This window comes from Argiope bruennichi, chromosome 6 (genome assembly GCF_947563725.1).
Source record: "Argiope bruennichi chromosome 6, qqArgBrue1.1, whole genome shotgun sequence".
In the NCBI taxonomy this organism is placed as follows: Eukaryota; Metazoa; Arthropoda; class Arachnida; order Araneae; family Araneidae; genus Argiope; species Argiope bruennichi.
The window spans coordinates 24,598,485-24,624,234 of record NC_079156.1 but is presented as its reverse complement, the minus strand read 5'-3'; the positions used below and the strand labels follow the sequence as shown (position 1 = coordinate 24,624,234).

Genomic DNA, 25,750 nt, shown 5'->3' with positions numbered 1-25,750 from the left:
ATATGGAAACCACTCTCACTGCTATCAGGGATAGGTATATTCATTCACAAAAAAAATGGGACACCTCTGTAACTTTTCTAATTATTATGTCATCTTCACAAAATTGGTGTCGATGAAAATGGATTAAAGGGACAGTTTTGTTGAGATTAGCAAACTTATTAACCGGTTTAATTAACATGGTTAATTAAACCGGTAGTAATTAACATGGTTGATAGTAGTTAATTAACATGTTTAATTAACTACTATCTCGGGGGAAAAAATTCCATTACGGGAACCGATGTTTTTAGCTGAATCGATTTATCAGCTTATAATTAATTTCTAAATAAAATTTAATGAAATTCTGATGACAATTTCGATCATTATAGGCTTTTGAAAAATGACGCTTCCAATGTTAAATGAGATGTATGCATTTCCGGTGATATCTTGGAAACTATAATATATTTTTTCCAAAACTTTTTCGGTCACTAAAAGAAATTTATAATTTTTCATTAGATCGCGAAATGAACGTATAAATAATACAAATTTAATATTTTTATGAACTTTTAAACATGAAGGTGGGGAAAGGGGGAATAGTAAAATAGTAAAATTTTTACATGGGGGCAAAGCTAGTATAACAAAATGCAAAAATCAAAAAAAAAAAAATGTGCGTATACCTCAAATAATTATCATAATATTCAAGAAAATTGTAAAATTTCAGTAGTTGGTTTGGAATGCCCACTTTTTGAGGGACCATATTATAAATTTATTTGTATTTATAGATCTACTTTTCACAAACCACGAACTCTAATGGTCATTATAATATTACAGTTAGTTAAATATTAAATTTATTTTCAGATCAGACAATTTTAATGCAATATGAATTTTAATTTAATAATGAAAATAAATGCTTTTTGACCACGCAGACGACATAAAATGTGACTGCAGGACAGATTGACTGTTGGGATGCTTAATTAATTTTTATTCTTTAGCGGCAGCTATCATTTTCAAGTAAATGAAATAGTGATCCAAGGAAATCAGGGACATTTCTTACCATTCAGTATATTAACTAACTTTAAAATAATAAAATTAATTAAAACCTATTATTTATATCCTTAATGGCTCAATATTCAGCACTCATTTATAAATTTATTTAATTAGATTGAGAATATTTTTTAAATGATTCCTTCAGAACTATGAAATAAATTCCTCTTTGATATAGCGTTTATGAAAATCATAATATTCGGGCCCTTTGTTCGAGAATTTGTAGCATGATATTGTGCCTCGCTCAATTCTTTTGTATTTATTTGTCTTAATTATATCATCCGATGTATCACAGAAAAAATTTCCAACATTCCTTCATTCTTATAGCAGCTTAAAATAGTAAACTTAATAAATCTTCTGTCCGATTAACAACTGTTCCCGCCTAAAAAAAAATCTATCCTTTTATATAAGATAATTTCACTGGCTTAAAATATCTTTATGGTATTCGCATCTCCCCAATCAGCGATTGTTTAAGGAAGAGAAAATAAAAATAAGATATTTTACCCCGTAATGGAAACATTACGGGGTAGTAGTTAATTAATTCGGTTAATCAGTTTAACTATCTCAACAAATCTGTCCCTTTAATTCATTTCCATCGACATTGTGAAGATATGACACTAAATAATAAAAAGTTACAGAGATGTACCCACCTTTTTTTTTCTCGTTCACGACTATACGTAAGCGCATGTATGATAATATACATCCATTCATTCCATTGTGAATTCTGAAGGATTTGGACAATCTCGGTTGGACAATACCACACCCCACACGTCGATAGTTGCTACCGAATGTTTCCAGGAATATTATCACTTCTAGGCACTTCCATTGGCCATCTAAATATCCAGATATGAACATTATAAGACATGTTTAGGATATATCTAACGTGCTATTCAGAAGACATCTTCACCATTTCGTACTATAATCACACCTAATACTATAGTATTCTCGTACGTATTTATAGACTGCTTTGTAAGGTTCATGGAATGAATTGCGTCCAGGATAGACCCAGATATTAGTCCAATCCATATCACAGAGGGTTGAAGCACTTCTGCCTGCTCGTAAGAATCATACATGATGTTTGACAGGTGTACCAGGTTTGCTGACTCTTTATTGCATGAAGCTTTACACTCTGTGGACTTTCTGCCTTTCTAATTGCTCGAAAATTCTGAAACTTTTTTTATGTTGAGGGTTACCCTGAATTCATGGCCAAACTTTAAAGATAGATAAAATAGAAGTGAAGAAGCCTTTTTTGTATATCAGCTTGGGGTCGGAATTAAATTGTGGAGGAAAAAGCAAGAAATGCTGAGAATCGAGCGACCCACATTCGGTTTCTTGACTTGAAATGAGCGGCTCACGTTTAGCGGACTATGCAAACGGGATGAAACGTTTGTGGTCTTGTTTTGTTCGAAATGGGAAGCGTTCATAGTACAATTTTAGCTGCCATTACAGTTTGTAGAACGGAAATAAACTGCATTCTCAGAGAGCGTAAATCGCTTCATCCCTCAAATGTTTCTCCAATAGCAAAGAATGCTCGCGGAATGCCAATTCAGTAAAATTGTTTTGCAGACGATTTGAGGATACAAATTAAATGGATCTCAATAACTCTACGTTATTTTTCTTCCCAAAAATTCATCTTTATTTAATCCAAGTCACTAAAACTTGTATATCGTCTGCTTTAAAAAATGTTATGTAAATAAGGAGCCTTTTTTTTTTTTTTTTTTTTTTTCATTTCTTTGGCATTTATACTTTTTTTCACTCGCACTTTTCATCTCCTACCCCTTGTCACTATACAAAAATGCTTCTGTATATGTATTTTATATACCCATAAAGTTGGCCCATGAATTCAGGAGTACCTTATATATATACAAGGCGCTTTTGGCAACCTGTTGTTTCACCAGGCTTAATGCTCCATTAATTTTTCCATTAAATGTTTTATGTAGTTTTGTCTTAATGGCTTCGTCAGTAAAATATTTTAAAGCTTCACATTTTGATATTCATATAATTCGTACTACTTTAGAAATTTTACATTGTTTTGTTTGTGCATTATGCATTTCCTTAATTGTCTATCATCTCCCTTAAAATTTGAATTTTAAATTAAATAATTAAACTTCAACTAATACCAAAACTTTTTTTTTTTTTTTTTTTTTTTTTTGCTCAAACCAAATTGGTTTTTAAAAATATGAGAACAGAAAAGAGAATTCTTCAGAATTGAAAACTTTTTTGTGCTATAGAATATATTTCATAAATTGCACAGCATATCAGAGGATAATTAAATGAAAATTTCAACATAAATTCAGTGTTTAACTTTAATTTCAAAAGAGTTTGAATGGCATAAATAATAACATTTTATTTTGTTTCGGTCAATAAATATATTGTTGAAAATATTATGCTAAATTTTATATAGTACTTCGGTGCTATGAATTTTATTCAGTAAAATTTTCTCGACTATTTTTAAATCAAAAAACGTTTCAATCTTTTACGACCAAGACTGATCAAGTTATGACGTTTCGAATATCATTATTTTAGGACAATCAACAATTTCATCATTTTTAATAAACTAGCATTGGAGGATTCAGAACGCTGCTTTGTATATCTTCTTCGAGTCGATCAATAGTGTGGTCTAAAATCGCATTGTTTTTATAAAATAATGATAGTTAAAGTTTTTATAAATCAGTCAGTTTTAGTCTCAAAAGAATTAGGCTCTTTTATTTAAAATATTAGTACCTCAAGAATATTTTATTAAGCATGACTTATCGGACGGAGGGTTTGTATAAAAATTTGAAATTGTAATTCATCAGAACTTTCATCGACTCGAATTTCATAAAATTATAATTTTAAATTAATTAAAATGCAAGATTTTTTTAAACTTTATTTAGACCAATTTTCTTATTTGATGCATATGCTCACTATACAGAATTTTTAAATTATAAATTTTAAGTAGTTTAGTATTGATTAGAGCGGGTATCATGCATATATAAACCACATTTGCCTTAAATAAAACTGATTTAATGAATTAATAATATAGACATTGTAAAAAATCATAAAAACATTTTTTTTATTTACTTTTTTAAAAAAAATATCATCATATGTCATATTTATTTCATTCCATACAGACTTGTGCCAGAATTATTGTAATTTATGCCACATTCAGCAACTGGTGACTTGACGTGACTTCGCAAAACAGCAAAACAATTGAAGAATTAAATGTTAGATAACATAAAAGATAGCATTTATCGTGTAATTAGGACATTTTTTTTAAACCAGTGAGAGTGGTCTCCAAGAACTTTCTCACAATAAAGGTATTATCCTGAGAACGCCTTGCATAGCATTGCCGTTCACAATAATTACAAAACCTTAATCTTTGCCGTGAATTTGACATTTTTACTGAATCTATCGTGTCATCATCGGCGAGTAATTTAGCGATTGTGTGAGATAAATAGTATCCGAAAACTGAATTTGTGTTTTGGAAGCGTTTTTACCGACAGGTTGAACAAAAAATTTAACACAAAATTATACTTGTAGTCATAAATTCGTAACTTAAATTTAATATATTAAATTCATTGGATCTTTGAGTTACAGAGTTTACATATTTATGAAAGCACAGACTAACAGATGGTCAATCCCTTGATGGATTTGGATTAAAATTCGACAGGCATCTAGATTATAGATGTTAATTCTGTGTACCGAATTTTATCTGTCTAGATCTCTCCATTTTGTAGTATCGTGTAAACTCATATTGGGATAGACACACTTCCCCTGAACGAAATTTGCTCAAAATCTGATAGAAATTTAGAAATTCGGTAAAAAGACCTATATCAAATTTCAACCATCTAGCTCAAAGTGTTTTTGTGTTATCTTTATCACTGACAGATAAACAGACGGGTATTTTCCAAAAATGTGTTTTTCGTACTCAGGGTTTCGTCAAACATAAATCACCACAGTTTCGAGATTTATTTCAAAGAAAGAAAAGTTATCGACAGTAACACTTTCGGGTGTTTCATCTTGAAAATTTAAGTAATTCGATCTGCCTTTCGTGACTTTCTTTCATTTAGCTTGTTCCGATTGTCTTGAATTATATAAAAAATATAGGAATATTCATCATAATTATATATGTTTAAAGCGTTGTCATTTACCAAGACATAATTATTGTTCATTTAATTTCAAGAATTAAATTAAGTTATTCTTTTTATGTTCGTTGGCTTCGGGTCAATTTTCTCTTTAAATATTTCTTTGCAATTTAAAAGAAAGCATGTGAAATAATTTTCATAAACATGTTTCTAAAAAATTGTCATTGATTCGCAAATTAACAAGCTTGTAAAAAAGATGACCTCTGATTTACCGTTATACATTTTTTTTTCATACTAAATAGCATCTCATCTGATTAATTTACATTCAAATGTATCAAAATAAAAAAATGCGAAAAAGGCAGCTTCAAAAGTAAAATAGTACTCATTTGTTCTATCAAATAAGCTTTATTGTTACGTTTTTATTGATATAAATGCTCCTTAATAATTAATTAAAATATCTTGTAATCATATATTTTGTAACTAAACTTCCGTTTTTGTGTAAAGAAATCATTCAAAACCTTCATTCACTTTTTCAAATTTTGGAGCTAGGGAGCTGCAAGTTCAAAAAGTACTATTCCTCCAACGGGCCTTTTAATTTTTCTTCCAAACTACTTTATATACCGCAAAAACCTTTTTTAAATTAAAAATGTGATTGAAATGTGATAATTTGTGACATTTTTTAAATAAAAAATGTGATTATTTGGAGCAAACATTTAAAAATAATAATAGCAAAAATGTTTTTTATTCCAAAAATCGTGGATAAGGCGTTCTACATAATAGCGTGCAACACTTCAAAGAAATTCGAAGCCAATATTTGCACAATGATTAATTACAGTGTCATATTTAAATATTCATCTTAGAATTACACACATTATAGTAATCACGTATTTAAGATAATCGTTTTCTCCCAATAAAGCACAATCGAGGGACACCGGTTGTCTATAACTGGGTGAAAATTTTTATTGGGTTTCATCGTCATCATTGGCGCATTTATGCTTTTTTAAAACAAAACTTTATAATTGAGTGAAAAAAATGGTGATATCTTCTATATTTGCCAAGTCATTAACGAACGTTGAAGAAAGATGCATCACGATCTTGCATGGCATTGTTTTCTCTTGCAACGCTACGCCACTCAGGATAAATTATGATAAAAGCTCTAGTGTGATCTTTATTTAACAAACTTTAAGTCAAAAATTAGATTCCTTTCAGAATTTTTGCGCTGAAATGTTATGTTAATTGTATTTTTAAATGTTAAATGCTTTGTTATTACGCATTTTATATGTATACATTCAAAATATAAACAGCAACGATGCTAATACTGCCATCTCAACACTTCTGTTGCTATTTGTATTCTGAAGATATTGTAAATGAAGTGAACTGAATTATTCTTAAATTTTTTGTAATGCTTGTGTCTTTATCCTCCATTTCTAAAATAGACGCACTTTGCCTTATTTAATGTATTCATCGAATTAAGATTTTCTATTTTATTAGAAAATGACGCAGTTTCTGCCACCAAATTTGCTGGCCCTATTTAAGCCAAGAGATCCAATTCCTTATTTACCTCCTGTGGACAAATTGCCGTATGAGAAACGAACTTCTGGATATACAGGTCTTGCTGATTTCGTCCAACACTTTGAGGTAATATTTTCATTGTTATATTTTGTAACGATTACATATTAAGACAGTTACACCTAAAAAAATTTTTGGTTTAAAATATGATCGTTTCTCTCTCTCTCTCTCTTTTAATTGAATGGAATGCTTTTGTTGATGACGCCGGCATTAACTTCATTAGCAGAAATTTTATTTATATTATTTATTAAAATTAGAAGTTACGATATAAAATTAATAAACAGTTGCCTAAAATTTATTTTGATTATGGTTTGAGTTAATCATAACTATTATTATCATTTAGATGCAATTTTTTTATTTATCATTGATTAATGTGTATAATGAATTAATTTACATCACACAAAATGCTTAATTTTTATATATTTAATATTTCTTTGTTCTGACTTACGAATAGAGTAGTACTCCCTCTATTAATATTTATAGTTGATAAAATGCTAAATATGGTAACCAACCAAACGATTATCTTTAGTTCATATTGGCGAGTTTCCTACTGTTTGGCGCAGTTTGGCTACTTATGGGTGAAATAAATTTTTTTGAAAGTTTGATCTATTGATTTTTATAATGAACCTACGAAATTCATTCTTTTATGAGGAAAAATTATAGCTGACTTAAAAAAAAAATTCTTTATAAAAAAATAATTTTAAAACAATCATATTTAAAAGAAATTTTATTTTTTAAAATTGTTTTATCGTTTTTAATTGTGAGGTTTATTGAAATCTGTTTATTAGATATACAATTCTAGAGTAAAAAACAAAAACTTTCAATTTTGTTTATAATTAGTCTATAATCAATTCTTGTCTTGATTGTTTGGTCTTCCATTGTAACAGCAAATCCAAAGGTACCAACTTCTTAATCCCTCTTCAATTAAGGCAATAGGTCATATGAAATTTAACTGAGCTTAACTTAGTTATGATTATTATGTCTCTTAAATGTATGAATAGAATTTTTTGAGCAGTTAAGACAGCATGGATTTCTGCATAACTTTTGTGAATGAATAATTTGTTACATATTGCACACATTATATAAAATAAAATTAAAAGAATTTTATTACTTTGAAATTTAATTGGAGGATTATAGATAATTAACAGTTCCTGGTTTATTTATGTTCAGATTTTTCCAATGTTCAGATTTTGCCAAGATTATCAAGCTTTATTATACATAATGCAAATCTTAATATTTCTCATTTAGTAGGCAATAAAACCTGGACATTTATAAATGTCCACAAGTATATTGTATATTTTTTATATCACAGTTAAAAGTCCTACTGATGGAATAATATTGGATTCTATTTTCACATTTCTTTCCTCTTATCCTGAAGTTATTTAGCCATTTCCGGCACAAGTTATTAAAATTTTTGAAATATAATGGGAAAACATAACAAATAGGATTAGTTGGTAGTCTAAATATATACTATATAAAAAACATGTGCAAAAAAAATTCCCTTTTCATTTAGTCATACAGCTTTATCTAGAACAATCAATTTATAAAAAAAAAATTTTGCAGACGATTACAAAAATTTCTTAGAATAGTAAATATAGGTTCCTAATAAATTTATTTATATTCTAGAAAATTATTTTTTAAATGCACAGTTTTTTATATCTTTTACAAAAATTATTCTGAATTTGATCTAATCTATGTAAATTTTTTAAAAATAATAAAATATTTCAATTTATTATAAATTTTAAAATAACAAACTTCATGTTATTTTAAAATTTATAATAATGGTAATATTTATTAAATGCTAAAATTAAAAATGCTTTATTATTTTGAGTGATATTACAAATGATAGGAACGTAATCTCAGTGCAGTTAGCAATATCTGTTTGCTTCAAATATAAAGTGATGTTGCATGTTTTGCACATTAAACATGCATTCTGCATTAAATAAATTTTTTTACATGCAAAAGAGATGTTGTTAATGAATGGTTTTCTGAATGAAGACCAGAAATGCCTGTAAAGTTATAAATATAGATACCACAAAGATGTTCAAAGAATATGAAGGGTTGGTTTTGTTAATCTTTAAAAGTTTTCAAAAATTCCCAGAAAATTGGTGTATTTTAAATATGAAATAAATCTCTCCAAGGAAACTGTATTCTACCATCTGTATTTCTGAAAGGAAATATGATACTGCTCTTTCAGTGATTTTGAGAGTATTAAAATAAAAAATGTTATAGAAAAATTTAATATTGACATCTTAATCTATAGTGTCACAAGATTGCATTAATAATATTTTCTGTGATCTCTAAAGTAATTGCCATGTATTTCCTTTGTGTTTGTTTTTTAGTTGTCAAAATTAGATATATTTAATTTGATGAAAAAAATTTCTGGAATAAAAATTTAGTAATTATTTTGAAAGTATTGATGGTACTTTGGGATTATCCCGTCGATGTGTCAATGCTCGCGAAAATGCGCCAATCCAATCCTATCCTTTTGTGCTGCCTTTTAACGAAAATGGTCAATGGGATAATCCCAAAGTATAATATTGATTATTAGGAGTACATTAGTGAGTTTATTTTTTAATTCCGTAAAGATACAATTAAAGCTTTGTAGTTTTATATTTTTTGTGTTATTTTATTCAAATATGTAATTGTTTTTTTTTTTTTTTTTTCCTAGGATCCTGCTACAACGCCTGCTCCTGTAAAAATAAAAACAAGAGAAGAGCGTCGAGCAGAAAAGGTAAAAAATTTTATATTCCTATTATATTTTATATATTCCTTAATAAGAATAACAGTTCTTATATATTTTCAAGTAAAATATATAAGATGATGATAGCTTTGATTTAATCACTTGAAATTTATAAATGTTACATTTCTTTTAAATTTAAGGACTGTATAATTTAAGTGGTATCTTCTTATTTTGCAGATGCATTTTATTGCAGACACATCTTAATTATTGATATTTTATAAATGTAATTTATTGGTAATTATTAAAAAATAAATTTTAAGCTCAAATTATGTTTAAAGATTTGTATATTGTGTAATTTGTATGAAGCAGTGCTGTTAATTCTCAATTTCTTTAATATTTAACTAACCAATAAATTTAAAAAAATGCATTGTTTGGAAACTCATTTAATTTCAGTTAGTTTGATTGCTACATGACTCACCTGCAATTTCCACTTACTATTTAAATGCATTGAATTATCTGCTTTGCTTATTTTTTTTCTATTCTAGTTAAAAAATATCAAAGAGAAGGCCATCGAATTAAATAGATGGTCCAAATAGCAGGTGCAACTTGTGAAATATTTTATTGCCAAGCTAGTAAAAATAGCACCAAAGTAAAATATGATGAGAAATGTTGAATTTATTTTCTTGCTTTATGTGTATTGTTGCATTTATGCGGTGCATATTAAATATCTGGCAGTTCTATATTCTCTAATTGATGTGGCATGGAAACTATAGAGGAAATATTATATGTAGTACCTGCATTGCCATCTGATTCTAGTTTAGAATTTTTCGACTTCAGCTTCGTGTTTAAAAGAGTTTAATGATACTTTTTCTTTTTAAAAAATTCCATTTTGAGGAATGAAGACAATAATTTTATTAGAAGTGAGGTTATAAACTTCCATTAGGTTTTGATATACTAGGTGAAATAACTGTGTTTATGTAATATTTCCTTATTTGGATACAATTTTTTAAGATTATTGTATGTTTTAGAACATTTCGAATAAATGATATTTTATAGAATTGAGAAGTTTTGAATGGCATTGTTATTTGCAATTAAAAAGTTGAGTGTAATTCTTTACTGAAAAATAATGATATATTAGAAAGACAGTAATGGTATTCTTAAATAATACCATTGTGAAAAATTTCAAAAATAAACATTTTTCAGATAAATATAATGTAATGGGATAAATTTCTAAACAATCATTTTGTTATTTTTTATAAATATAAAAACTAAGTACAAAAATTTTTTTATTTTTTTTTGGTAAGTGTCTTAATTATTATAATCTGATTGCATATATTCATTGTGCTGATCTGTCCTTGCTTATGAAATGCTAAAACTTCAATTACAGATTGTTTGACATAGTGATCAGTATGAAAGATATTTTATCAGTTTCAAAACTTGATTCCTTTCTTTGGGTCATGATGGATTTTACTTTTTAAAACAACTCAATTGCCTTATGTATGGTGGATTCTGAAATGAAGAACAGCTGAGGTGCCATCTTTCATTAGACTTCAGTTCAAAAAAAAATGAAGTCTGCTCTTTAAAAAAACATCCCCCTCATGATGGGCTGTTTGCAAAAATTAGAGTATCCTTCATGTTTCTACTTAAGCAGGGTTTTATGAGCTGTAGACAAATTTATATAATAAATATTAAGCAATAAACTTATTTGAATCAGTTATTTTTTTTAAACCCTAAAATCGTTCTTTAAGTGTGAATCAATTCTTTAGAAGTAGATATGTAATATGAAGCAAAATCCTTTAAGTCAAGTTGACTTATATTGCCTTGGTTAAAATTTTGAAGACTTTTGTGTCAATTTATGGATTAAAATTGTTCTAACTTAAATATAAAGATAAGGCTAGATAAATCTTAAACTTAAATATAAGGCTTCTCTAGTGTGCATTAGCCTGCTTGAGTAGGCTTATTATAATAAAAAAAATGAATAAAAGAGGGCATCCAGAAATGATTAAATATATTCCAAGTGAATTTAAAAATTTTAACAGCATCATTAACTGGCCAACTAAAACATCTCTTATTATAAAGATAAGGGCAATTAATAAATTTGTTCCTTGATTACTGAAATTTGATGCCTTTGTTTCTTAAAATTTAAAGCTTTTTTTTTAATTGTTGTTTTGTTATAAGTTTATTTTCAAAGATACTTTTGTTGTTGTTGTTGTTGTTGTAAGAGGCAGAGGCCCTATAAATCTAGAGACTGAAGCAGTTTTATTAACTAGTAGATATTGAGTTCTTGCCAAAATGAAGATTAATAAAGCATTCCAAAGAATTTTATTCTGAAAAAAAAGTTTTCTCAGTGAGAAATGGTACAGTTAATGGGAAAAGGGTATTTGATTTTTTGTGAAATAACCCATCCTTGATAACTATTAAAGTTTTTTAAATAACTGATTCATTTGTATTGCTTTTTTATTTCTCATGTTTGTATTTTCTATTTTTGAGAAACTATTTCTTTATATATATATTAGCATCATTCATAATAACCCCCCCCCCCAAAAAAAAAAATTCTTAAAACCCATTTAAATATCGAGATTGATTTATATGAATAAATTTTATTAACTTATGTAAATTTTTATATTTTTTGGAGTGAATTTTAAATTTGCAATTAAATGTATTATTTAAAGAAGCTGTGGTATTTATATCTTCTAATCAAACAGGGAAAAGTTAGTTAGTAATTGCTTTGATTAATAAAAACCAGCATATTATTGTACGTATATATTCAATGAAGAGTTATGGCCAAAATTCACTATTTAAATTGGCTTCATAGTTTACAATAAACCTATTCTTGCATTTGTTCTTAAACTCGTTTCTATGGCCATAAAAGGCTATAGAAAAATAAAACTGTTAGATTTTTCATAGGAAAATTCTCAAAAGTTTTTTGAGTATTCATGTTTTGAACTACTAGATAAATTGCATTTGCCTTACTCTGTTTATTAATAATGTTAGTTATTAGTTAGTCAGAAAGGCATGAAATGATATTACATATAATTTATTTACAGTTTCTTTAACCTTTCCATTAATTCTTTTCATTAAATATAAACAATTCAGTCTTTTTAAAATGAATTTATTGTGAGTGATTAATTATAGAATAGCATATAGATCTGAAATTATTTATTGTTAGAGTTGAAAAGATTTCATTGAAAAAAGTGTAGATACATTAAATTCTTGTTTTAGCGTCAACAAAAAGCAGAAGCTACCGCATATAAATTAGAACAAGATATTGCATTATGTAAGTATTTTATTTCAGCCTATATTTAAAATATTTATTTTTTTTAAATTTTATTAATAAATTTATGAATATTTGTTTTTAATATAAAATTTTTAATGTGTAATTCCTTCTCTAATTCCTTTTTAATGTGTAAATTCCTTTTCTTATTCCTCTCCTTTTTATATCTAAACTTAAGTTTTAATAAAATTACTCCTGATTTTATAAACTATTATGGAATATTTGCATTTACATCACCTCCTGTATAAGTAGATAAAAGAAATAATTTTTCATTCAACTATTTCCAAAATGCAACAAGTTCAGCAACAGTAATTGAGAAGTGTGCAGTTTTTTATTTTCATTTATATTGTTAATCTACATAATGTTATAACTCTCACAGTTTCAAATTTGTGTTTGGCAGAAATTGCTGCAAATCTATTGGAAAAGTACTGTACATTTTATTTTCCTAAGAACTATGAGAAATAAATGTTTGACTCTATTAATTAAAATTCAATTCAACAAACAATTTAGTTTTAAATTTTTGAGATAATTAATCCTAAAAATTTAATAGTTTCATTTGTTAATCTCACGGGTTATAAGAAAAGTTTCATACCTTGGATTCTGTGATTAAAAGGGGTTTTGTTAAAATTTTATTTGTATACAAACATGATGAAAATGTTTGTGTGTCAATAGAAAATTATATTTTCCATAAAATATTTTCTCCTGAATGTTAATGTTGTTGTAATTAATATGTAAACTTTATTGTAATCATTAAAAAGCATGCAATATTTTCTTGTATGTATGCATATATGTAATATAAAATCTTTTGATGCTCTCTTGAATGTTTTATTTATTTTATTATTTTTCCCCCTAATAGGGAATCCACAGAGAAACCCTAATTCTACAACTGATCCATATAAAACACTATTTGTGGCACGAATTGTAAGTACCTTTTTATCTATATGTTTTCGCAAATTAAACGTGATCTCTTAGCAAGTTGAACTATTTTGATTGTTTTATTCCAGTTTAATTGAATGGCAAAATTATTAACATTGTATTGTATAATGGAAAGTAAACTAAAAATAGCCCAATAATTAGTTTTTTGTTAGACTGCTTATTACTCAGTCAGGCTTGAAAGAAAATTTTTGATTCATTAATTAAACTATTAATTTAAGTATTATATTGTATGAAAAGTAACAAGTATATTTCTTGCATAATGTATCATTTTTCTACCGATATAAATAAAAAGTAGTATGGATGTGCTAATGGAGACAGGAGCTGTTGTTTTAATGGATTTCAAGTATTTTATCCATCCGTCCATTATTATTAAAAACTGTATCTGGGCTTGTTTTGTTTCCTATGCAAAACTGATCCATGTTTCAATCTGTTCATTGTATTAGAATGAAACAACTGATTTTTGATTGGCTCTCAATGTTGTAGGGAAAAAAAATTGTAATGTTTCACCAAGATTTACAGTTTTAAAATAAATGCATATAAATTGGCTCATTTTTAAGTTATTCAATTAATATATTATTGAAATAGATGACTCACGCTTTTTCTTTTCTCATTCATGTATTGCTTAAACAAAAATGATTTTTGGACAAAAAAAAATATTAATAATTTGTAGAAATATTTAAATCGTTGAATTCTTTTTTAAATTGATCAGAAAGTTATAACAAGATCAGAAGAAGAAAAATACATATGATTTCTGTTATTAACTTTAACTGTTTTATTCTCCCCTTTCTTTTCTTTATGCTTAAAATCTAAATCAATAGAAACTGTCACTTAATTTTATTCATTTAACAAAAATTGAATAATGAATTAGATCCCTGATTTTAAAAGAGTTTTTGGCATTGTCTTGTCAGACAATTAAAATAGACTGCATAGTTTTTTAAATTCCTTAGAATCCTGTTAATGTTAATCATGATACATTGCTTGTTGATTCATAGGAAAGTTAGATTTATGCTTTTATTTTAAAATATTTTCTTTGTTCACATTAGTTTTAGCATTGTTTTTAGCTTTTCGATGTAAGTTTTTAAATATATATATATATTTATATATATAAATAGTTCTTTAACACATTGATTGCCATATTGAATTTCTTTCAATGTAATTTATATGGGTCTTCTAGCAGTCACTAATAAATCTTGTGGCAGTCAAGTCGTAACCAAATCTATATTATTCTAAAACATTATAGAAGCTATTGCAATATAAAATTATTTAAAAAATTTATTTTGCAATCTAATTTTAAATTATTGTTTTACCATTATTTCTATTTCTATTAATTATATCAAATGCACCAAAAAAATTAATAATGTTTTATAACTAATAGTTACCAATATGAAGACACACAGTTATTGTGGATTGGTTTCTATTGTAATTTATTTGAGAAATTATTGTATCAGTCAGTGACAATGACAGTTAATCAGGGGTGTTTGTGCTCCGGGGAAACCCCGGAATTCCGGGGATTTTGAACTTCGATACCCGGAAATTCCGGGGATCGTCGTTCAAAAGGAAGTAGGAATAATAATGAATTATTTATTTTGATCTGGGTAATTTTGTTTGCTTTGAAAGCAGAAAGCGCAAGGTCAGTGTGTGTGGTGAAAATTTTTCCTTTCTTTCTCCAAAGGCAGTGATAATGCGTGAAAAGGGGGGGGGGACTTCTTTTTTGTTCTTTCCTTATTGCGAGTTATGACTCATTCCCCCGGTTCTCGGACATTCTCTTCTGGATTCTTTTCGGCAAGTAGGCGCGGCAGAAAAAAAAGGGAGAGACTTCGTTCGACCAGATGTGCGATCACGTGACCTGGGTTCAAAGGTCTTAATTTTGCAAAATTAATGGTTATTAATTTTGCAAAAAAAGTAATTCATTGAACTTTTATAATTAGGTCATTCAATACTTAATAATTGTAATTTTTCATTTCTCCCCCCCCCCTTCTCGAAACTGCAAAATGTCGGTAGTAAGTCCGTAAAAGTTTCCGGGGATTTTTTGGGGTCCCACAAACACCCCTGGTTAATGCAAATGGTTTTGTATTAAACTAAAATATTGGTTATGAAGGCCAATTTTTTCATGAACGCTTCAAGTTTTATTGATTTAAAGTTATGTGTTTTAAATCTGTATAAATATATATCAAGTTGCTAAAAGAATTTCAAATCAATATTTCTTACCTCCATTGATTTCATAATTAATTATACTTGTATCAGCAGCATAAAGGTCACTTTTGTAAAAATAAAAAAAAAATTGTACTTTTATTTTACCAGAATTATGATACTTCTGAAGCAAAATTGAGAAGAGAATTTGAAATTTATGGACCTATCAAAAAGGTATGATAAAAGGTGTATTTAAATTTATATGAAAGCTATATTGTGCAGAAAGTTTATTTCCTTTTAATTTTTGTGCTGTTCTAGCAAATTTTGTATATTTGTATTATTTTAGTTATCTTTTTTTTAAATATTTGAATGATAATTATGTCCATTTCTTGTCTTTAGATATTGTATGTTAAACATTTTTTGACAATCCATAAAATTTTGGTTTAATAAGGAATCATCAATACTTTATGTGGGTAGTGTTTCAGCCATGCAAGAAATTTTATTGAAACTAATTATAATTTTTCTTTAGCTTCCTTTCTGTAATAATCAGCAGCCATGTATTTTTTGTTAAAACTCTATTATATTTGTGTTGAAAATTATATTTATTTACGATATGAAACACTTTCATATTAGATTAGCAAAATGTAAAAGTTTTTTAAATTTAGATTTTTAAGTTTTTGCCTTTGTTAGCCATGCAATATTTTGATGATTTTTGACTAGAAAAAAAAATTATCGGTTCCGTGCATTTTCTTGTAAATTAATAATTACACTTATAGACTTGACTTCAGAAGTTCACCTTAGTCACCATCAGTTACTTCATCTTATTCAATTTATTTTTAGAATCAATAGAAATTTGTCTGCTGTTTTTATTGATAACAAAGATTTAAATAAATCATGCTTATTTAATTAAAATTTATTGTCTGGTCTTTTGATGCATTTGAATTAATGGATTAATGATCTTAAAGAAAAATATCTTTAATCCTGCTTAAAAAGTATAAAAATAGTTTAGACTTATACTATGATTTAGCATTATGTGCACTGAATTTTTTAAAATTTAGTGCAATTCTATTGCTTGATGTATTTTTTAATTATTATTTTAAACAGACTTAGCTAAATTTATAAATATATAAAGTATCTGTTTTTACCTGTAGATAGTAATGGTTCATGACTTGAGTCGAAAACCAAGGGGGTATGCATTTATTGAATATGAACGAGAGCGTGACATGCATTGTAAGTAATTTTCCTTTTGTGGCAGTTCTTTTTTTTATTTTCTTATTTCTTTGCTTTTTACCCAACAATCACTACCGTACTGAAGATTAAATTTTGTTGAAAGTATGAGGAGGACCTCCGTTTTTTTTTATTCCATTATAGGTAAATAAAACATATCGCCAAGTGCAAGAATGGTTGGGTACATAATTGAAAGTAATTCTTTCTGTAATAAGTTCAACATATTTATAGCGAGTATAGGCTGGTTACAAACCTGCAAATGTCTGTTTTAGATTCCGAAACACTGAATGTGTTTTATCCATAATAAGGTAAATTAGACTTCATAAGCTTTTTTTTAATGCACCAATTTTTATGTTTTTGAAAAAAGATTGATGAAGGGAAAAAAAATAATAAAATTGGTGCATGGTTTGGAAGTTATTTTGCCTTATTTTGAAAAGGTCCCATACAGTGTATTGTAATCTTTTCATACATTTGAAAGGTGTGTAGCCAGCCTCTATTTATGTCGTGCTCGTTGTTTAAGGAATACATTAACATTCGCTTTGTCTTATATTCCATAACAGCCCTCCAATATGGCTGGTGTTCCGCAACAGTACCTATATTGCCACTTGTCCTAAAATACTAAGGAAATCTTTTGGTTTGTATGTGTATGGTAAGCTGGTCTGGTAAGAACATTTATAATTTGTTTTTTACCATACAACTAAATGGTGTATTTTTTTGGTCTGTTTAGACCCTGGGAGGGAAGGTTTTAGGCTCTGCCTTTGCAATATTGAAAGGCTGAGGTAAGCAGCCATGTTTGGAAATACTGAGATTAGAACATCTTTGCCTGTGGCTTTCTTCAAGAGAAGTTAAAATTTTCTCCAGGGGAAATTATAAATTATTAAGTTCGAAATTAGTAAATCTTTGTTACTTTCTATTATTTAAAAAATTATACATCTAAAATTTGGTGTGGACTAATGCATGATTTTAAATCTGATAAAATGTGGATTAATTTACTCAAAATAGCACTAGTTAAGTTTTAATCAGCAATTTTTTTTATTAATATGTGGATTTTCCCCAACCCCTCTTCAGATTCTATTTCATCCTTTATAACATTTAAAATATTCTCTACCATCTACTTATGATAATAATTTATTATCAGTTATTTACATGTTTTTAATTTTCTCTTTATTATATTTTAATTTTCAAGAAAATTGCTATGTAATTTCATATTTTTTAAAGAAAAAATCTTGAGTTGCATTTTTTATATCAATATCCATCATCTTATTTTATTTTTAAAAAAACATTTATTCCCAAGAATTAGTTATATGGTATAAATATTTTTTTCCTTCTGAAATTACACAAATCTAAATATTAAAACAAGTATTTCCTATTCATTATGTGAAGTTTAAAAATAATATTCTATGTTTTCTGAAAACTTCTATGTTTAATGCTAAATAGTATGAAACACTTTATTATAAAATCAACTGTTTTCAATAATTGAAATAAATTTTTTAAAGAGATATGGTAATATAGAATGCTGAATTCCTTAATTCTTAATAATTTAAAGAATTAGTTAGAAAGTTTAATTTTTTAAACACATTTTTAAGTTTACACTTCACAAAACAATTTAAATTTTTAGTCAGTCTTTCAAAAGTTTCAAGATATAATTTTCTTTCTGATTTCAAAGTTATTATGAATTAAGATTTTTTTTTTTTTTTTTTTTTTTTTTACTGTTTAAAAATGTAAATATTTTGAATTTGAAACTCAGATGTAAGAATAATTTGATAAACAGTAAATTTAATTGGTTCTATATAACTTTTGGTTTAGAGAATTTTTATTTCATTTCTAAAATCTAAGCTTTTATTATAAAATTGATTTAAAAAAAAGTTTTTATTGCATTATTTGTATTTTAATACATTATTTATGTGTGATTAAATTAGCTGTATTGTTAGAAAATTTAGAGTTTGCTTTTTATTTTATTTCTATTTCTTATCTTAAATTTTAAGTATCCTTTAATAATCTATTTAAATTTCTAATTTTTTTCGTCATATTTAAGAATAAAATTAATGTTGTATATTCTTAATATGTATTAAATTTATTTAAATTTCTGGCATTTTATTTTTACTCTTAAGTTCTCTGATGCTATTATCACCTCCACTATCAATCATTTAATTGTAGATCGTTACATAAAAAAAATCATGTTCTGTTTACCAGTCTAAGTGAAGTTATATAATTTATATTGGATTAGTTGTTTATAATAAAATTGGGATGAAATGGATATCTATATTGTTTGCCATACAGGTGTATTTTTGAAACAGATTTAAATTGTTGACCAAGTTTATAATCATTTTTTTTTCCTTTAAATAATTCAAGTGAATAATTATAATTTTAAAAATATTATTTTTAATATTGCATAAAGCTAATTTATTTGTATAATAAAAAGTTTTGCACTGTTTCATATTGTGCAGTTATACATTTAAAAGAAAGGCCTTTGGCAAAGATAAAAATCTTAAAACAAAGATATCTAGCATTGCTAATTTATATAGAGAGAACTTGTATTTTAAAGGTGGTGGTGATAGTAGTTGAAGCTCTTTTATTTCTTCATTATTTAATATTTGTGGTGTAAGGAAGGTAAAGTATATGTAGTGTATAAAATAAACGAGGTTAACAATGGTAAGGCCCTTTTCAAATTAAGTGGAATTAATACGTATAAATTTGGTATAAATATGACAAAAAATGGTAAGAAATGGGTAAATTACAATTTCCTATGCATCGTTGGATAAACCTTGATTGTTGTTTGAGAACGTATCTGGAGAATAAATATCAAGTGGGAATATAAACAAGAATTAATTGAAGTTGAAGACGACTGATCTTTTACGTACTTCGTTTTATTCGGTAAGTTAGGTAAGTTTTTAACTGTTAGCAATCTTAGGAAATGTTAATAGTTAAAAGTCACATCTCACACAATTAGATCCATGTTAGTCTTTAATAATTTTTTAAGAATATTTAAAATAAATTAAAATTGTTATTCAGTGAAAATGCCCCTTACTTAAAGCAGATAGTTGAGAGATTTATTAGCATGAAGCTTGCCAGTTGTCAACTTATTTAATTTGTTAATTAGGGAGTAATAATATTTTAGATGATTATTCTTCAAAACAGAAAGAAAAAAACTTGAATTGGGATAGATATTTTATTTTTCAAAGTAAATGTTAAAATTTTCAAGTCAGTTTCATATAGAGCAAGCTATTATAATTAGTTCTGCACCAGTTTTAAAAACCCAAATGCAACATCTTTACCTTTCGTACCACAAGCTTTTATATCAGGGTTCTTTATGGAATAAAAATAGCAAAATGTTTTTAGAATTGAAAAAAAAAAAAAAATTATTGCCAATATTTGAATCTGTAAGATATCAATTTTTTTTTTTTTTTTTTTAATTTTTTATTTATTTTGTGGCTTGATACTGACATTAATTATTTGGGGGAAAGGCTTTAAAAAATGTTGTACTTTGTTTTGAAATTATTAATTTACTGTATCTTATCAATATAGGCTAAATATTTTATTGAATATAAAATTTATAGAAACTTGTCTCTTTAGAGAGACAAAGACTTACATGTGCCAAAATTATTGAATAAGTATATTGGAATGGATTAAATTCCTTTGGAACTTTCTGTTAATTCCTAAATTGACTACTAATTCCTAATTAAAGAACCCTGATATAATATTTTCAAAAATCTGAAGTTATGAATTTCTTCAAATATGTAAGTATATCAGGTAAGAATTCTGAAACCATTTGGTTTCTTTTCATTACTATACTTTTTCACTTTTGTCATATTTTTGTTTGGTGCATTTTCTTCCCACTCTAGCTGCCTACAAGCATGCAGACGGCAAAAAAATTGAAGGAAAAAGAGTTTTAGTTGATGTTGAGAAAGGCAGAACAGTAAAGGGATGGCTGCCTCGAAGACTTGGTAAGATATTTTAATAATGGAATAATTTTCAGAATTATATCTTACATTATATAAATAAATAAAAAAAAAATACCTTTTATTTTACTGTGGAAATTCTAAACTTACATTTAGGTATCCAATGGTTGCTATTATTTGTAAAGAATTTTTATTTTATTTCCCTATGTTGTATATAAATATGAATAATGTAATTTGAAGCATCATTGCAAATAGTATTTCAAGACTTGCCATTTTTTAAAACATTGGAGACATTTCCCATCATAGAATTCTTAAAATAGTAATAGCTACTAAATCGAATAAACTCGATGAGTTGATAATACTAAAACCAACTGCTGAGAGGAATTTTCTATTTTAAAATCATTTTGTACTAAAAATACATTTAAAAAGAAAATATTGTTTTACTAGATAGAAATTCAGCATTGCTTATAAAAGAGATGAAGATTTCATAGTCAATAGTCACATTTTCAAATATGTCGTTCTATTTCTATGTAGCTTTAATTCTTCATAAAACTTTTTGATAAGTTTTTTTCAATAAATTTTATATGCTGACAGATTATACCTTCCAGTAATTTAGAAATAAATAAATAGAAATTTATAATCTATAATAAGCTTCCTTTTTTTTTTTTTTTTTTAATAATAGGAGGTGGTCTGGGAGGTACTAGACGAGGTGGGCCAGATGTTAATTTGAAGCATTCTGGGCGTGAAGAAAACCGATCTGATGATAGATACATGTAAGTATTGTTTCTGAGATTATTTACCCTATCAAATTTATGTGCACTGTTTAAAATTCATACTTTATTCTTATAGCACTAAAAAGGATAAGACATTAAGGTATGTGATTATGTTAAAAAATCTTTTTTCAAAATTGTTACATTTTTATTTAATATTCTCAATGTTTGAACAAATTTCTTTATGAAATATAATTTTGTGTCCAAGTCTTTGATGTTACTCTGACTTTTTATATTTTCATTTACATACATCTTAATATTATTTTCTCAAAGTTTAATCTTAGATAGAATTTCCTTATGAAAATACTCATAAGCTAAAATCTAATGCATATCTCAAATACTACTGTTCCTGAAATTCAGGAAAAGTAATCTGTTTATTTAAAAAATATTTTTTAGTTGTTTTAGTGCTTCTTAAAGTGAAAAAATGTCATTATTTCTCAGTTTGAACCCCAATATTTAAAGAATTTTTATTAATATGAAAATATATTATCTTGTTCAAAAAACTATATATTTCTTAAGCTGTCTGCAAAATTTTGATAAACCTTTAAACTTAAAGATTTTGCTTTACACCACTTTTCATGGATGTTTTTTCGGTCTTTCTTATACAAATATTCAAAAATGAGTTTTTTATGATTCTGCATTTCTCATTCTCATTACAAACAGGAAATTTAAGCATACCATCATTTACTCAGAGCTTATATTTTGAATGCAACTTCATGTTTTGTGATTTTTTTTTTAATAGGCAGGGCTGAGGAGTATTTGCTTAAATGGAAGAAATATTTTTGCAATTTAATGTTGAATTATCTTATTATAGCGATCGAGACAGAGACCGTTTGGAAAGACCCGAAAGAAGACGTACTAGGAGTAGAAGTAGAGAGCGAAGACGCAAGAGTCGCAGCAGGTATTACTACTTAGATGTTAATAGAATGCAGATTATAGTAAATGTTTCATCATTATCATTTAATATCATTTTGCCAGCAACAAATTTTTATTCAAAATGAAAATTCAGCAGTGTACAAATGTTTTTTCCTTTTTTACAAAAAATTAGTAATATAATTAGGCTGCATTTATATGTAAATATTTTACAAATATAATAAACATTGATTTCTTACATCATTTAAATTTTTTATTCTGATTCCGAGAGATACACTTAAAAAATAAAAGGTTAGAAAACTTTGATAATTAAGAACTGAAAAAAATTATATAAAAGTTTCTGTACTAAAATTGAGCATTCAGTATTTTGTAGCAAATACATATACAATGACACATGGCTAAATAAAAATAGCCTTCTTTAATATGTTGATCAGACACAAAGCTTGATGCTTTATACATATAAATATTATGAATGAAAACAGTGTTCCACAGTAATAAACAGATTATATCTACCGATTGCAAATTCAAACAAATATCAATAAGTCTATCTAGTATGAGATTAAAAAGATAATATGCTGGTCACTATTTGGCAGATGTTTAAGTATTAAAGCAGTTATGAACACGGCAGGTGACCTCTTCTAATTGCTTGTAGAAGAGATCCCCTGCAGCCTGATCTATCTCTATTGATAAGCATGGCAAGACACTTTTCTTAGATGATTGTGAATTGTAGCTTAATAATATATATGATTAAAAAGATTTAGAAGAAAAGCAATTCTTATACTCTGTTCCACCCTAACTTGGCAGTAGAATATATTCTAGGCATGCCGAATCAGTCGTTGTCAGGGGAACTGGGTTACTGTAAACTACATGGTTTCTAGAAAAGCAGATCGCTGGCGAAACTTTATCTCGCACTTTATTATCATTTTAAATCAGAGAATTAATTTTTTTCCTTATTTTGTCCAATATTATTGATACATTATTTTAATAAATCATTAAAATTATTTCATTTCGTTTAATCGTTTTTCAAAAGAAAATCCCAAATCTTTCAATATTCTGTAAAGCATAATTCGGCTAATGTTTTTCGAAAAGATGTCTGTATCATCATTCACATCTTTTAAAACTTTATCTAATGTTGGAATCTCATTTCTCCAAAAAAATGCATGGATTTTTCGTCAAATACAGGATAATGTAAAATCATCATATTTTATAAGTCTTTCCATGGTTACTTAAAGGACTGGATGCCTTTATTTCTTTTCTCAAATGGAAAACTGTTCTTGGCGAAACACTTGTAAGATGCGAAGCTTTATCGACGATTTGGTTGATAGAATCTTGAGGGTTTTCTTCTCGGAATCGAGAATAAACATTTAATATGTTCCTGCATGCTGCACTTTTTGTTGGTTTCAATCGTCTTGAAGGTGTGTACAGCGCAGTCTGTGATAACACTCTTTCAGACATTTTAGCAGTGACGAATTGAATCAACAATCGAAACTAATAACTACCAATGTCATTAATAGTATCAAAAATATCAGCTGGTAAAAAAGCGAGAATAAAAAAGTACAAGTTTTGATAATAACGGTTGCGAACTGAATGAAGCAAAGTTGGCGGAAAAGTACAAGAAAAAAGCGCCAAATATTTGACCTTGATGACCGGTTCTAGTCAAAGTGGAATTCATTATGTCAAACGCTTTGTTTTATTTGTTCGCTTTATTTACAAAATACTTAACAGATAAGCACATTTAACTTGAGAATAATTACTAATAAAAAAAGGATTTCTGTAATTTATGATATTATTTGATAAATTTCTGCGCATTTTAGCTATTTTAAAGTCAAAATGGATGGGGAACTCTTTCCCAACGCGGAGCGTCACATTTTCTGCCTTTTACAATACTGCCAAGTTAGGATGAAATAGAGTATAGATACTATTCTAGATAAATAGCTATTGAATTTTTTAAAGGCTGATTGTTTAAGTTGATTAAGTTCATCTGGAAAATTTGTCAAATTCTGATTTTTCGTGAGGAGAAATTTCGCCTGCATTTCTTTTTATTTGTAGTATCAACTATTGTCTTTAAAAAAAAAGTATACTTGAAAGAATAATTTTAATTAAGTTGTTCATTCCAAAACTTTTGTGTTTTTGAATAAGCAAACGTCGGAATTTGTGGCACAAAAAAGTAAACTTTAAGGAAAGTAAAATAAAAATTGAATGTATTTGTTAAATTTCAGAAATTTAAATTTTAAATGAATCGTGATTAATATTCTCTGTGTAACTTAGAAAGGTTTTTTTTATAACTATTGTTAATAAAAGTCTCCCGTCTTTCTTTCCTTTAGTTTCTATATGTGTTTATTTCTTTCAGAAGCCGAGATCGTCACCGTAGTGACCGCCATAAAAGGGAGAGATCACGGGATCGCGACAGAGGCCGTGATCTCGCCCTGGGTGCAGGACCAGGTGATGTTAACATGGATGGACCTGGAGATGTCATTCCTGATGGGGAACCACCTCGTAAGGAACGCCGCAGAAGTCGCAGTCGAGACAGGGACCGCAAAAGACGACGCAGCCGTAGCCGTGATCGCAAACGACATGATCGCGACAGGGACCGAGATAGGGATCGTAGGGATAGAGAGAGTAGGCGAGAACGTGGGGTCGTCGAACAACATGAAGAAAGGATCAAGGAAGAACCAGTGGAACCACCAGAACCTGTTCAAGATAACTTTAATAGTACTGGCTATGAGGGGGAATATAATTATAATAATGGTGAGCCTAATGCTTATGAGGGTTATTAGTTTTATGAACTTAAAATTAGGATTAAAAACATTCAAGTTAATGTCAAGAAAGGTAACAAAAAGCTTTTAGTTTATTTTTAACTGTAAAATATTGTCTCTGTACTGTGGAATCATTTGCCATCTTATGTAATTACTGACTACATCTTGATTAAAGAACTTCATCATTCCTTTTTCAGTTATGTCATGCATTAAACTAATTTTGTGTCAATGTATTTTGTTTTATTTAATTAAGAAAGTAATGGATTTGTTTAATTCCAACTTCAGAAAATGGATTCTGAATATAATATTGTACGGTATAAGTCTTTCATACATCTCGTGATACCAGTACAATTTATATTGCTGTAGGGAGAAAAAAATTTGAATTCCATCATTATATTTAAAAGAATTAATGCATTTCTATCTTTTGTTAGAATGTAAAATTTGTCTTATAGTTTAAAAATCTGAATACGTAATACTAAATATTTGTTTAAATTTAATTTTTTTTTTTTTTTTTTTTTTTTTTTTTAAGAAATTAATCTTGAGGAT

At 27.3% G+C, this 25,750-nt stretch overlaps 1 protein-coding gene across 1 annotated transcript; it reads left to right on the top strand.

Annotated features, from left to right (window-relative positions):
* Nucleotides 1-6,470: 6,470 nt before the first annotated feature.
* Nucleotides 6,471-25,392, top strand: LOC129971505 (U1 small nuclear ribonucleoprotein 70 kDa-like). Its single transcript, XM_056085333.1, has 10 exons — nucleotides 6,471-6,725; nucleotides 9,328-9,390; nucleotides 12,562-12,616; nucleotides 13,470-13,534; nucleotides 15,851-15,913; nucleotides 16,831-16,909; nucleotides 20,749-20,850; nucleotides 21,488-21,578; nucleotides 22,390-22,476; nucleotides 24,799-25,392. The coding sequence occupies exons 1-10, from the start codon at nucleotides 6,582-6,584 to the stop codon at nucleotides 25,223-25,225; spliced, it is 1,176 nt and encodes a 391-aa protein (XP_055941308.1). The 5' UTR covers nucleotides 6,471-6,581; the 3' UTR covers nucleotides 25,226-25,392.
* The last annotated feature ends 358 nt before the right edge of the window (nucleotides 25,393-25,750 follow it).